Consider the following 12,252-nt stretch of genomic DNA (forward strand, 5'->3'; position numbering starts at 1 on the left):
AGATAGCTTAGATACTCCCTGTATTCTGTACAGGTGATTGCTGTAATATTTGTTAATTCTACACTTTTTCTTTCACTGTGTTAGTTTTGCTTTTCCTGTGATAGAACATAAGCAAATTGGGGGTAGCCACTGTGTTGTAGATCTTGGTAAGCACACACCTAGCACATGGTGACCTGCACATAGTAGGTGCTCAGGTGTTTTTCTAAATAGCTGAATCGGTGTTATGCTCGCTGCTACCCCAGGAAGCACCAAACTGTCACAAAGCAGGCGGAGCAGGCCCTCTTATTTAACAAACAAATGGATTAGTAGCTATGTGTGGCTAAATGCAGAACTTCTAGGAAAGTTCAAAAAATTTCCTAATATTAGAAGCTATTAGGAAATTATTGTTAATCTCGTTAGTTGTGATGATTGTGGTTAGGTAGAAAACATGTCCTTCTTGTTAGAAATGCATACTGAAGTATTTATAGTGAAATACCATGATGCATATGACGTTTACTTTAAAATACTTTAACAACAAAATGGATGAAGCCATATGGCAAAATAATTATTGTTAAATATAGTTATATGTATATGCTAGTCTATTCCAGCCCTTCAAATGTAATCGGTAAGATGAGAAGAATGGATAATCATCTAGAAAGTAATGTGATTGTCCTTAGGTAAATTAATAACAAGTGACACAACTCTTATATGAGAATATGACATGCTTGAGGTAGTACAATATGGCGTAATTTACAAGTAACTTAAGGGGCACCTGGGTGGCTTAGTTGGTTCAGCATGGGACTCTTGCTGAAATTTTGACTTAGGTCATGATCCCAGGGTCATGAGACCAAGTCCCGAGTCAGGCTCTGTGTTGAGAGTGGAACCTGCTTAAGATTCTCTCTCTCTCTCTCTCTCTCTCTCTCTCTCTCTCTCTCAGTGCCTGAGTGGCTCAGTCGGTTAAGTGACCAACTTCAGCTCAGGTCATGATCTTGCGGTCCGTGAGTTCAAGTCCCACCTCGGGCTCTGTGCTGACGGCTCAGAGCCTGGAGCCTGCTTTGGATTCTGTGTCTCCCTCTCTCTCTGCTCCTCCCCCACTCATGCTCTGTCTCTCTCCGTCTCTCAAAAATGAAAAAAAATGTTAAAAGAAATTAACTCTAACCCTCCCCTGCTCACGCTCGCTCTCTAAATAAATAAATAAGTAAATAAAAGTAACTGAAAATGTTTCGCACCAGGAGAACCAAATGATAGCATTATTAAGTACTTATGAGATGCAGGAAAATAATCTCCTATTTAGAAATAAATATTTATGTTTAAGAAAATAAATTTCAAGTACTACATGAGACAAAAATGCAATCCATTATTTATTTCCATTTTGGGAAAATAAACTTTTCTTTACATATCTTCTTGAATTTTTCTTGCTATACATGTAAAATCAATGCGTTCACTGACATGAATAAATATAAATAAATTAATCTTAATATTACAAAAGAATAAGATTTAGGATTTGGCTATGAACACCCCCTACTTCAGAAATATAGACTCTTATGTTAATATTGTAATATACTTTTAAAGACATTAAGTCAATGAAGATACCTTTCAACCTTTCACAGGGGTCTTTCTCAAAAAAAAAAAAAAAAAAAAGATTGTTTTTAAACAAAATTATAGCCAAAGAATTACTTCTTCATTCTGTGTTCCCCCATTTCCACCAACTAACCCCTGAAAAATCAACGCTCTTGGGTCATTAGCATGTTTTTCCTTTAAAAAATTTTGCCAACGACTTCAGCCTCATCATAATGGAATAAGAAAACAGGACAGTGCCTAATAGTCAAGAGTTATTTTACAATACGGTTCATCTCTCTTTGGCAAGTCTGCTCAGAAGAGACTTCCGGTTTTTTGTTTTCAATATCCAATCACTGTTTTTAATATTTCATTTTCTTTGTAAACAAAAGTAACATTACACATCTAGTGAAAAAACTCACTTATTTCCTTCACATTCACGTTCACGTTCTAAGCATGAACAAACCTCTGCACTTTCCTTCGCTTTAAGGAAAGTAATCACCCTAAATCTTGCAAGTGGCTCTATTTTCAAGAGGTTTAGGACAGACTTGCTCCATTGATTTTCCTATGCCCCGTAAAGACAGTGATAACATGAAAAACAACGAGCACTATTACATTTATTGTGTCCATTCCTCCACAAGGTTCTAAGAAACTAGAAATGTTCTGCACACTTGTGTATATTTTCTTCTGATCTCTTCTTCGGCTAAGTCAGCTAGCCAATGGTTACTAGCGTCATAAGCAAAACTGTCAATGTTATACATGTGTGTCCTGAAAGTTAAAAAAGAAAATTAAAATCAAAATAATTTTATTGACTGATGATACACATTAATCTTTTGGTTATTATGTGATAAATGATGAAAATTAATCCGTTAATGTAGCATGCAAAACAAATGGAAATTAGTAAGTTATCCAACTTCAGCCAGGGTAGACTTTAGTATTTAGTTGCCATAGCAACACCAACTAAACTAGGATACCTGAGTTTTTTAGTTTCTTGAAAATAAGCAGTCAAATTAGACTCAATGAAGATACTTTCAGAATAAAAGTCAATGAAAACCCCTGCTACATGTGCAATAGAGGAAAGTTTCGTCAAAAGACACCTAGAAAAAGACACTCAGAAAATTTCACAGATACGTTTATATTATGGTATTTTTGCATCATAATTTTGTATAATATAAAAGGGCTATAAGATCTATAAACGTGACTTATGAAAGATACCGTAAAACCAATTTTAATATTTCCTACACACCGGAAATTCTAAAAGCCACCAACCAAACCGGAGAAATACAAATACAAATACACTAGAAGCCAATCATCTCACGATGCAAACAGTCATAAGAAAGGCATTCCTATTTGTAAGTCCTAATGCATCCACCTTTTGTTTGACGAGATATTTGCGGTTTTGCTAGCATCCAGTCATTACAATAAGTTGAGTGCAAAACCCAAGGCGAGACGATGAACACAGAATGGAGGACACGGCACGCGAATGAGAGACTCAATGAGTTAGTCACTCAATAATGAAAACCAATTCTGACAAGTCCTTGAACAGTCACAGGTTAAGTCCCGCCCCAGTGTACTGATGGACATTCTGCAAGACACAGATGCGACTTTAGAAAACCATATGCCTTTTAGAACTGACCAGAGGTTTGACTTCTGAGGTATCACCAATCACGGTGAAATTACGAAAGACAATTGCATGCTTTTCTGTTTTCATGTATGTAATAAGAGCTGAGTAGTGGAGAAGGAAAACACCAATTGAATTATAGAATGGTAATTTCAACCGAAAAGCAAGATCAGCATTCCCTTACAACCGGGTCCCTCTTTTGAACTAAAACTCATCACCCAAACCCAACATTTCTAAAAAGAAGTAAGCAAATCCTTTGATAGGCAAACATGAAGGATCACCAGGCGAAGGTACATTATCACTTTCATACTCATTAACCCTTTTCCCAGTCCCTATTAAGATCCAATGTTTTTTTTTTAATTTTTTTTGAACATTTATTTATTTTTGAGACAGAGAGATAGAGCATGAATGGGGGAGGGGCAGAGAGAGAGGGAGACACAGAATCGGAAGCAGGCTCCAGGCTCTGAGCCATCAGCCCAGAGCCTGACGCGGGGCTCGAACTCATGGACCGCGAGATCGTGACCTGAGCTGAAGTCGGACGCTCAACCCACTGAGCCACCCAGGCGCCCCAAGATCCAATGTTTAATTAAATCAGTATGAGATCTGGAGTATAACCAGGAATGTATGAAATTTTCTCTTACCTTCAACAGCTTATACTTGCAAAACTAGGCAAGTGGAGTGTTTTTTTAAGGGCACTTGAAAAAGGCAAATTCCTCCTCAGGGGTTTGCGTGAATTTCTCTGATTCAGAAATAGGGGAACTAGGTTTATTGCAAAACCCCAGTGAAATTCAAAACAGGTATTTTCTCCTTCTATGTCTCAGCACTTTTCATCCTATTAAAACCATCATGGCTGATTATTCTACTAAAGTAGGTAAGGAAACTGAAGCAGCCCAGAGAGCGCCCAATACACTCCACCTTCCCTTCCACCCCTCTCACCTACCAAGCACTGGCTTTAGAAGGCAAACTGATAACGCTCTAATTGAAGAGGAGAGCTGGAATGAGGGCAAAGAAGTACAGAAGATGGGCAGTCTACTGTTTTTTCCACAGTAGTTTTGCTAAAGCATCTGTACCAATGCAACTCACTTAATAGGTCTTAGAATGCTGTATGTTTTTGGTGAACTCTAAACCACGTTCTTAAAAAGCTTCTGAAAAATCTGAACTCTTTTACTACATTTGCTATTATAGCAATAAAACATATATACATATATATATGTATACATATATATATATATATATCTAGAATACTTTATTGGCAGTAAACAAAGAGCTGTAAAAACTATTTTAAAAACCCACGAAGCCCAGGACCCAGTGGTCAGATAATTTTACCGGAAGACTGAACCATTCAGTGTTTTAAAGAACATTTACATAATTTAGCTTATAATAGGCTTAAATCATATTGTTAATTTAAGGAGAAAGGTAAGAGTTACAGAGGGTAAAAAGTAGATAGCTCACATCAACCCCCAAATTAAAACAAGCCATTTAGTAACAGCATTAAAATATAGTTGTTTTGAGGGGCCTGGGTGGCTCCGTCAGCTAAGCATCCGACTCTTGATTTTGGCTCAGGTCATGGTCTCACAGTTCATGGGATTGAGCCCCACATCCAGCTCTGTGCCAACAGCACAGAGCCTCCTTGGGATTCTCTCTCTCTCCCTCTCTCTCTGCCCCTTCCCTGCTTGCACTCTCTCTCTCAAAATAAATAAATAATATATACGTATGTATATGTATATACGTATACACATATACATAGATATATATATATGTATACATATGTATACTTGAATTATTTCTAAACTGCCCTAATGCCTATCTATTTTTTTCTCAATTCAAAACAACCATATATTTATTAATTCAAAACAACCATATATATATGTATATGTGGTATATGTATATATATACATGTATATATATACATGTATATATGTATATATGTGTAATATGTATATATATGGTATGTATATATGTGGTATATGTATATATATGCATATGTATATGTATATATACATATGTAATGAATATGTATATATGTATATGTACATATGTGTATATATATACATATACCACATATACATATATATATGGTTGTTTTGAATTAATAAAAAATATATGGTTGTTTTGAATTGAGAAAAAAATAGATAGGCATTAGGGCAGTTTAGAAATAATTCAAGTTTATATGAACTCTACAGTAAGGTTTCTGAACAGAGGAGGGTCAAGTTAAACAATCCTCTGTTGACAGGAAATGTCAGAGCCAACCAAGGCATCATACTTAAAATACGTTTAGTGCAGGTCAGATGTTCCAAATCGTACCGACTTTTTTTTTTTTTTTAATGTGTTGCTGTTTTACCATCTGAGGGCTTTCCACGTGCCAAGCAACATTCTACCTTCTTCTTTATGGTGGGCAACTCATTTGATCCTTACTACCATCCCCTGAGGCAGGTACTATGCCTCTCCCACTTCACAAATAAGAAAACGGAGGCATTAGAGAGATGAAGTTACCCGTTGTCACATGGCACATAAAGTGTAGAGCCAGGTGGATTCAAAGCCAGTGGTCAGGCTCCTGAGCCCGCCCTCCTAACCAATGGGCTGTTTTTAGCTGTTTTGGTGTGTTTTAATAAATACGACTCCGAAAAAGGCTACCCACAGACAACGTTAACAATATGTCAGAGTCTGACTTTTCTTGGGGTTTTGCTCTGTGTAACACAGATCCTATCGTAAGTTGTACTGAGTAGGGACACAAGGTGATTTGATTAATGGATGGCAAAGTGAGAATTTGGCTTTCAAATCATTTGCCTTTGAAATGTTAATGTCCTTGAATTTACTGAAAAACTAAAAAAAAAAAAAAAGACACAAAGTCTGTTGACCCAGGGTTGTAATTACAGAGAAAAGGAATAAAGAGATAGATTTCAAAGCATACAATTAAGCTAAGAAAGTTACCTTCTGATTGTCAGGTTTTACTGGAAAGAAGCTAAGAACAATTTTTTTTAAATCATCAGAATTTCTGCTCACCCTGATTTTCCATAGTGCCAGACAATTTTGCCTAGAATTAGGGTACCAATTACAGTACCAGCAACAAGTCCTTGAGGAGGAAAAAATTTAGTAACACAGTTAATAGAAACATGAACAATTACATATACAATGCAGTTTCACAATGACAAATACATTGGATATGAGACAAGTTAAAGAAAAATAGGAGACCATGAATGACAGTTTGTCTATAGCTTTTTTATGTCCCGTTTGACAGTAAAAATTGCATGGTACTTATCCTGCTTTCTTTCAAAGCAAAATGAAATAAAATATTTAAAGTATCACCGTGCTCAAATAAAATTTGTTTAACGGGTTGGAGAGGATAATGAAGTGTTTCAACCTGACCATGTCCAATTTTATGATGATTGCCTTACGTAATTTTAGCACTAGGAGGTATCTTGAAGTTCACTCTCATTTTGCAGATGAGTAATTTGAGTTTCAGAAAGGTGAGAGTTACATCTGTGGTTGTTAATGGGAAGGCCACTTAGTTCATAGTGAAGATAAGAGATGTAGGCCTTTCTCCATCACAGGAAAGGTAAGATCACCTGTGCAGGGGGGGGGGTACAACATATTTACTTTGCTTACAGAATATGCCCTCCAGTGTTTAGTCTTTTGTAGATAAAATTTCAGTTAGGAAAGCTAACATTTACTTTTAGGATTAAATGCACTATTTTGAGTTGAACGATAGAACAATTGGTCAAATAAATTGGTCAACAATACTTTTTAGTTTGATTTTTACACATAATCTTTCTTCTCAAAACCCACCCATCTGCCCTTTGTCTATGCCATTCTTGGTCTCCCTTTTTCTCCCTACTTCACCCTCTAGGGTCCTTGAAATCTATTATTTAGATCTGTATTGCATAGGAAACTACAGATAACAAAAGGAAAGCAACTGAGTGAGGTTAAATGTGGCCAAATCACAAATCGGTTCCAAATCAGCAAACTACAGATGTCACACAATCGCACTGTCATATCGATACATGATTTAACAAAACAGCTATTTCTACCACAGGTAAGTTTTTATAGTATTTTACCCAATCAATTTCTTTAACTGATTCTCTACCACATCATTAGCGTGGAAAGACTATATTCATAAAATCTATCATGGCTCCTCAAAAATTTGGGGTTTCTTTTCCCTCCATCACTCCCCATTAACCTCTGCCATTTTCAATTGTTGAAAAACCATCCCATTTTCAATTTGAATGATAAATGAAGCTAGAAAATTTTAAAGTGATCCAGAGTATCTGGACGACAGAACTAAAATCTTACTCTTAGAACACTGATCAACGCATGTAACTCTAGAACAATGTGTGTGGAGACTCATGTTTTCACAGGGGACTAGAATAAAATACAGAAATAGGAGAAACAGGATTCTACATAAATGATTCTTTAGTAAATAATAAGAGTATTACCCTCCAAATTATAAGCAAAGAAAACTTTAAGGTAAAAGGCAATAGTTACGTTCTCAAAATTCACTTGGTATCTACAGAAAACCACCCCAGGGTGTTAAGACTTACCACTTGGGATAAATGAGGCAATGAGATTATGATTATGACAGCCACATTCTTAGTCATGAACTGAAGAGTTTTTAGGTAGGAAAATTATAGAATTTTACAAAATGGGTTTCTGCCAAGTAAAAAGAGTGTTTTAGCAATGGTCCTCATTGTATAGAATGATACTTCGTGTTTAAAACATCGCAAAGCAGTTTGCCACCTTGTATCCCGTTACTCCAATAACTAGTGCGGTACTTGGCAAATAGTAGGAAGTGTTTAGTAAATATTTATTAAATTACGCTGAATGATGGACCTTCTTTTTACATAATAGAAAACGGAGACCAAAAAACAGTGAGGTGATCGGTTTATTACTGTAGAAAAACGTATTTCTAACCCCAGGCTCTGGTCATGATTTGAACTGTTTCTAGTATTCTCAGTAAAGATACCTGAAGTTATTCAAGCCCAATTTGTATCAGATGGGGTGCCTTCTCCATTCCTGAAGAACCCAAGTCAGATTCCACATACAAGATCTGATGTTAATTTAGTGATGCTTTTTCTGAAGAAATGTGAATTTGTCTCCTCACTTCAAAAGGTCTCACTTATATTGTTAATAAAGTGGAAATGTAGTCCAGATGCTATAAAAAAAAAACTTAAAAAGTTGTGAATGGGTTGTTCTGCCTTCTAATCCTATTTAACAAAACAGAATAAAGGAACTGACGTCTGCAGACAAGTGAAGTCACAACAGAAAGAGATTTTTTTTTTTTTTTGGTGGAAAAAGAATGTGCTTGATTAAACCTTAAATTTTCATTTCCAGATTGAGAAACCAGAATTCAACACTGTTTCCTCAGCAACATCCATGGGACCCTGTCAGGGTTTTGCTACCATCAATGGCTTTTCTGTGCCTCCGTACTTTTTAAGTGGGAGACGTTCACACTTCTCTTGCCAGCCTAAGAAGATCAAGGAAAAATGCTATAATTATGCCACCTGACTTCTTAACTCTGAGTAATTTATAGACAATTGAAGTCATTTTTTATAACGGGATTTAAGTTTGTCATACACAGAGATGGGTAATAGCACACACCAAAGACCTCGTATCACAGCATCCGATGCCTTCCAAATTACTGCTGATGATTCACGAGTCTTGGAAATACACGTCCACTTGGGCTAGTCTATAACATATGCCATATGCAGGCGGATATGTATAAAGCATAAATGAATAAGCATGTGATATTAAAGGATACAGAAAAAGCATTTTAGGTATTTCACTGAGTAGTCTCTAATTTTTTCTTAAATATTCCTTCAGCGGACCTGTTCACCACCATGAGAAATTTATGAATGTCACAATATGGGATTTCAGCAATGACGGGGGAAAAAAGTAAAGAACCAAGACCACATTAATTTTCAAATTTGAGTTGTGCAGGTTTTTGTATAGGAGAAGAATCTTTCTATCCTTTTGAGTACCTAGTGCTGGAGAAACAAGTCAAGCCTCCATTGAAGCACCTAAGAGCTGTGTGACCTCGGGTAAGTTACAAGTCTTGCAAAAACAGTTCTTTCCGCTAAAAAAAAAATGGGACATAGAGACACTGTAAGATGTTTTGAGAAGTAAATAAAATAATACATATAAGAATCTCACGACAGGACTTGCCACACAGCCAACACGCAAATATTACTTTAATAAAGGACTGTTCTTGGGGCGCCTGGGTGGCGCAGTCGGTTAAGCGTCCGACTTCAGCCAGGTCACGATCTCGCGGTCCGTGAGTTCGAGCCCCGCGTCAGGCTCTGGGCTGATGGTTCAGAGCCTGGAGCCTGTTTCCGATTCTGTGTCTCTCTCTCTCTCTGCCCCTCCCCCGTTCATGCTCTGTCTCTCTCTGTCCCAAAAATAAATAAACATTGAAAAAAAAATTTTTTTTAAAAATAAAGGACTGTTCTTATTCTTTGGTGTGGCCAGAGGGAGTTGCTAAAACTGTCAGAACACCATCTTGGGAAAAAAACAGTGACTGCATTCTAGGACTTCTTTAAGCTACTATTTATTCAATGTTGAACACCGTGCTGGGAGTTTTCATATCCTACTATCTCATTCGGCTTCAAAGACTTTAAATAGGGATCATAAAAAGAGAAAACCGGGACTCAGATTAAGCTCAATCACTGGGGCTGAATAATTACTAAATTAAACAAACCAAAACAAACCAGGATTCAAACCAAGGTCTGCCTGACTCCGAAGCCCAAGCCTGTCTCCTTCTATACAATGTTGGCAGAAAAAACAAAACCAGAAACAAGAGCGAAAACAAAATACAACTATGAAGAGCATGTATTCTCAGTGGGGTGTAGTATCATCCCAAGAGGCTGAAACAAATCTTACTTTCTTATGTATAAAGATATAAATGCAGTATATAAATAGATTTGCATTATATTTGTGGTAGTAAAAGGTCACAGGGAGACGATTAGTGGGGGGAAATGTCTGAACTGTTCCTTGAGGGAGAGAAGGCAATAATGGAAAAAAAAAAAAAAAAGATTGGCTACACGAGTGCTGAGCAAGCATAACGTATACACTTGCGGGATCGCTGTATTGTACACCTGAGACTAAGGGAAAATGAGTGTCTGTTACACGCAAATAAAAACAACGCACAAATATAAACAACAAACAGAATGAGAAAAGCGGCCCGATTCACAGAACACTTTGAAGAAATAAGGATAATGTTTAGGTTTATATTTTACAAAGCTAGGATCCCAAAGAGAACGAGCACTGCAGATCTTCTTTAAGAAGGGAAGAGCTCCTCTTTAGTTTTGAGCACAAGTTGGGATTACAACTACCCCCGAGAGAAAGTCTCTGGAAGATCGCACAGTCCACAGTTCAAGAATGTCAGAGAAAATAAGCACTTCAGACCTACATCCGATGCTACTGGGCAGCTGAGAAAAAGCCCACCCGTTAGACTCACCGTTCTTAACATTAAAGCATGAAATCGTGAGATTTTCATTTAGAATACATTTATTTCTATTTAAAATGTCAAACAGACAAAGTGAATTCCAACTGTTCAAATCTCTCAAGATAAATACTTTGGCTGAGGGGAGGTTCATTCAAAATATAAAAGAACTATAAATAATAATAATAAATACCTGCATTCAGCTTTAGCCCCTTGTCTCACTAATGCATATATAGATAGGAGACTTTGGCTTGTAAGGACATAATTTTGAAATACTTTCTTTATAAGAGTATACCTTCTAGTGGGTATGATTAATATGCCAACTTAGCTGTACTGCTTTTGAGCAAACCTTTCTTTTACCATCTTCGTTAGGAGTTATTAATCTTCTTGTTAAAAGGTATAACATCAGATAATATATTTAAGAACAACAAAAAAGAACGAACAAAAACTAGAATAAATGGCGACACAGTAGGTCCTTAGGTCTACACCAACGGGATATTTTTTAAAGCTAACTTTGCTTTACATCACTGACAGGGCAGGGAAATGGAAGAGGATATAACCAAAGGTACTCTGCTGTCTCTGGAATGGGACAGGAGTCTAGAAACAGTCAAGGAGTCGTTTATGATTACTTGTAGAATACTAGAGGCTTAAAAACTGTATTGGTACCTGCCTCTTCTTTGTTGTTCTTTGGCCCCTAGCTTGACGATGCATTGAGACAATAAGCATTCAATAATACCTGACTGACTGGCCACATGATTTGAAGTTGCCCTAAAACTACCTTGGAACAAGAACACGGTTGGGAATACTTAGGAACATACCGAGTACCTAATGGTGTCCACCAAATACGTCGATAAAATGGATTTACCTGTTTTCTCTTCGATACCCTTAAACACTGCATTTTAATAGTATTCCTAAGACACTTAAAAGACAAGATTCTCTTCCAGGAATATGGATTGTACATCCCACAGTGACGACAATTTCTTTTAACTGCCGAAGAACCAAACTTACCAATTGCAGCGATGTTAGCATCTGAAGAAGGAAAAAAAAAAACAAAAACAAAAGAATTACAAAAAAAATAAAGTCAATGATTTCCTAGCAATTTTATTTATCAACAAAATGCACTCCAAAGTTCAAAAGTAACTCAGATTTTCGTAACTAAAAGAAATAATTGTAAGTAAATTTATGAAACAGTTATGTATTAACTTAATCAAATGACATATACCACAGTGCGTATCTATTCAGCAGAGTCAACACTGTAAATATGACACATGACTAAGAATACTGCAACAAACACCATATAATTTGGGACTTGATGGCAAGAAGCGAGTTTGAAAGCTTAAATAGTAAACTGCAATCCAATCCTCTGACCGAGAAACTATCAGAAACTGAAGTCTCTTTCAGCAGACTCTATCAAAACTCAAATTACCATAGCACCTTAGTTTTTATACCTTTCAATGACTGTGAATGAGGCAAGTGAAGGCAATGAAGTAAACTTTACTTTCAAGTAAATATATTTATAGTAATGTTCTGCTCTCTTAAGTAGTGAACAAATTTACTCACGGGACCACTGAGAACAGGCAATATTACACACCAGAAAAAGCACAGGACTGAGAGCTGGCAAACAGGTGTATACCCCCCCCCTCCACAATTTTCTCCCTAG

The 12,252-nt window shown here is 36.6% G+C and overlaps 1 protein-coding gene across 8 annotated transcripts in view; it reads right to left on the reverse strand.

Annotated features, from left to right (window-relative positions):
• Nucleotides 1–12,252, reverse strand: part of CD55 (CD55 molecule (Cromer blood group)) — a 48,556-nt gene that overhangs the window by 14,834 nt on the left and 21,470 nt on the right. For 2 of the 8 annotated variants that reach the window (XR_006295502.1, XR_006295501.1), the window contains 4 exons: nucleotides 11,601–11,621; nucleotides 6,161–6,230; nucleotides 3,159–3,261; nucleotides 2,198–2,304 (listed from right to left, as the gene is read on the reverse strand). Coding sequence is in view for 6 of the 8 variants with exons in the window: in XM_043569210.1 (XP_043425145.1) it covers nucleotides 11,287–11,621 (335 nt within the window). In the remaining 2 variants the exon portion in view is untranslated. Of the gene's footprint in view, nucleotides 1–1,327; nucleotides 2,305–3,158; nucleotides 3,262–6,006; nucleotides 6,231–10,639; nucleotides 11,622–12,252 lie in introns of those variants that run through there. The other 6 variants (XM_043569216.1, XM_043569215.1, XM_043569211.1 and 3 more) reach the window with 5 other exon arrangements.

Source organism: Prionailurus bengalensis, chromosome E4 (genome assembly GCF_016509475.1).
Source record: "Prionailurus bengalensis isolate Pbe53 chromosome E4, Fcat_Pben_1.1_paternal_pri, whole genome shotgun sequence".
NCBI lineage: Eukaryota > Metazoa > Chordata > Mammalia > Carnivora > Felidae > Prionailurus > Prionailurus bengalensis.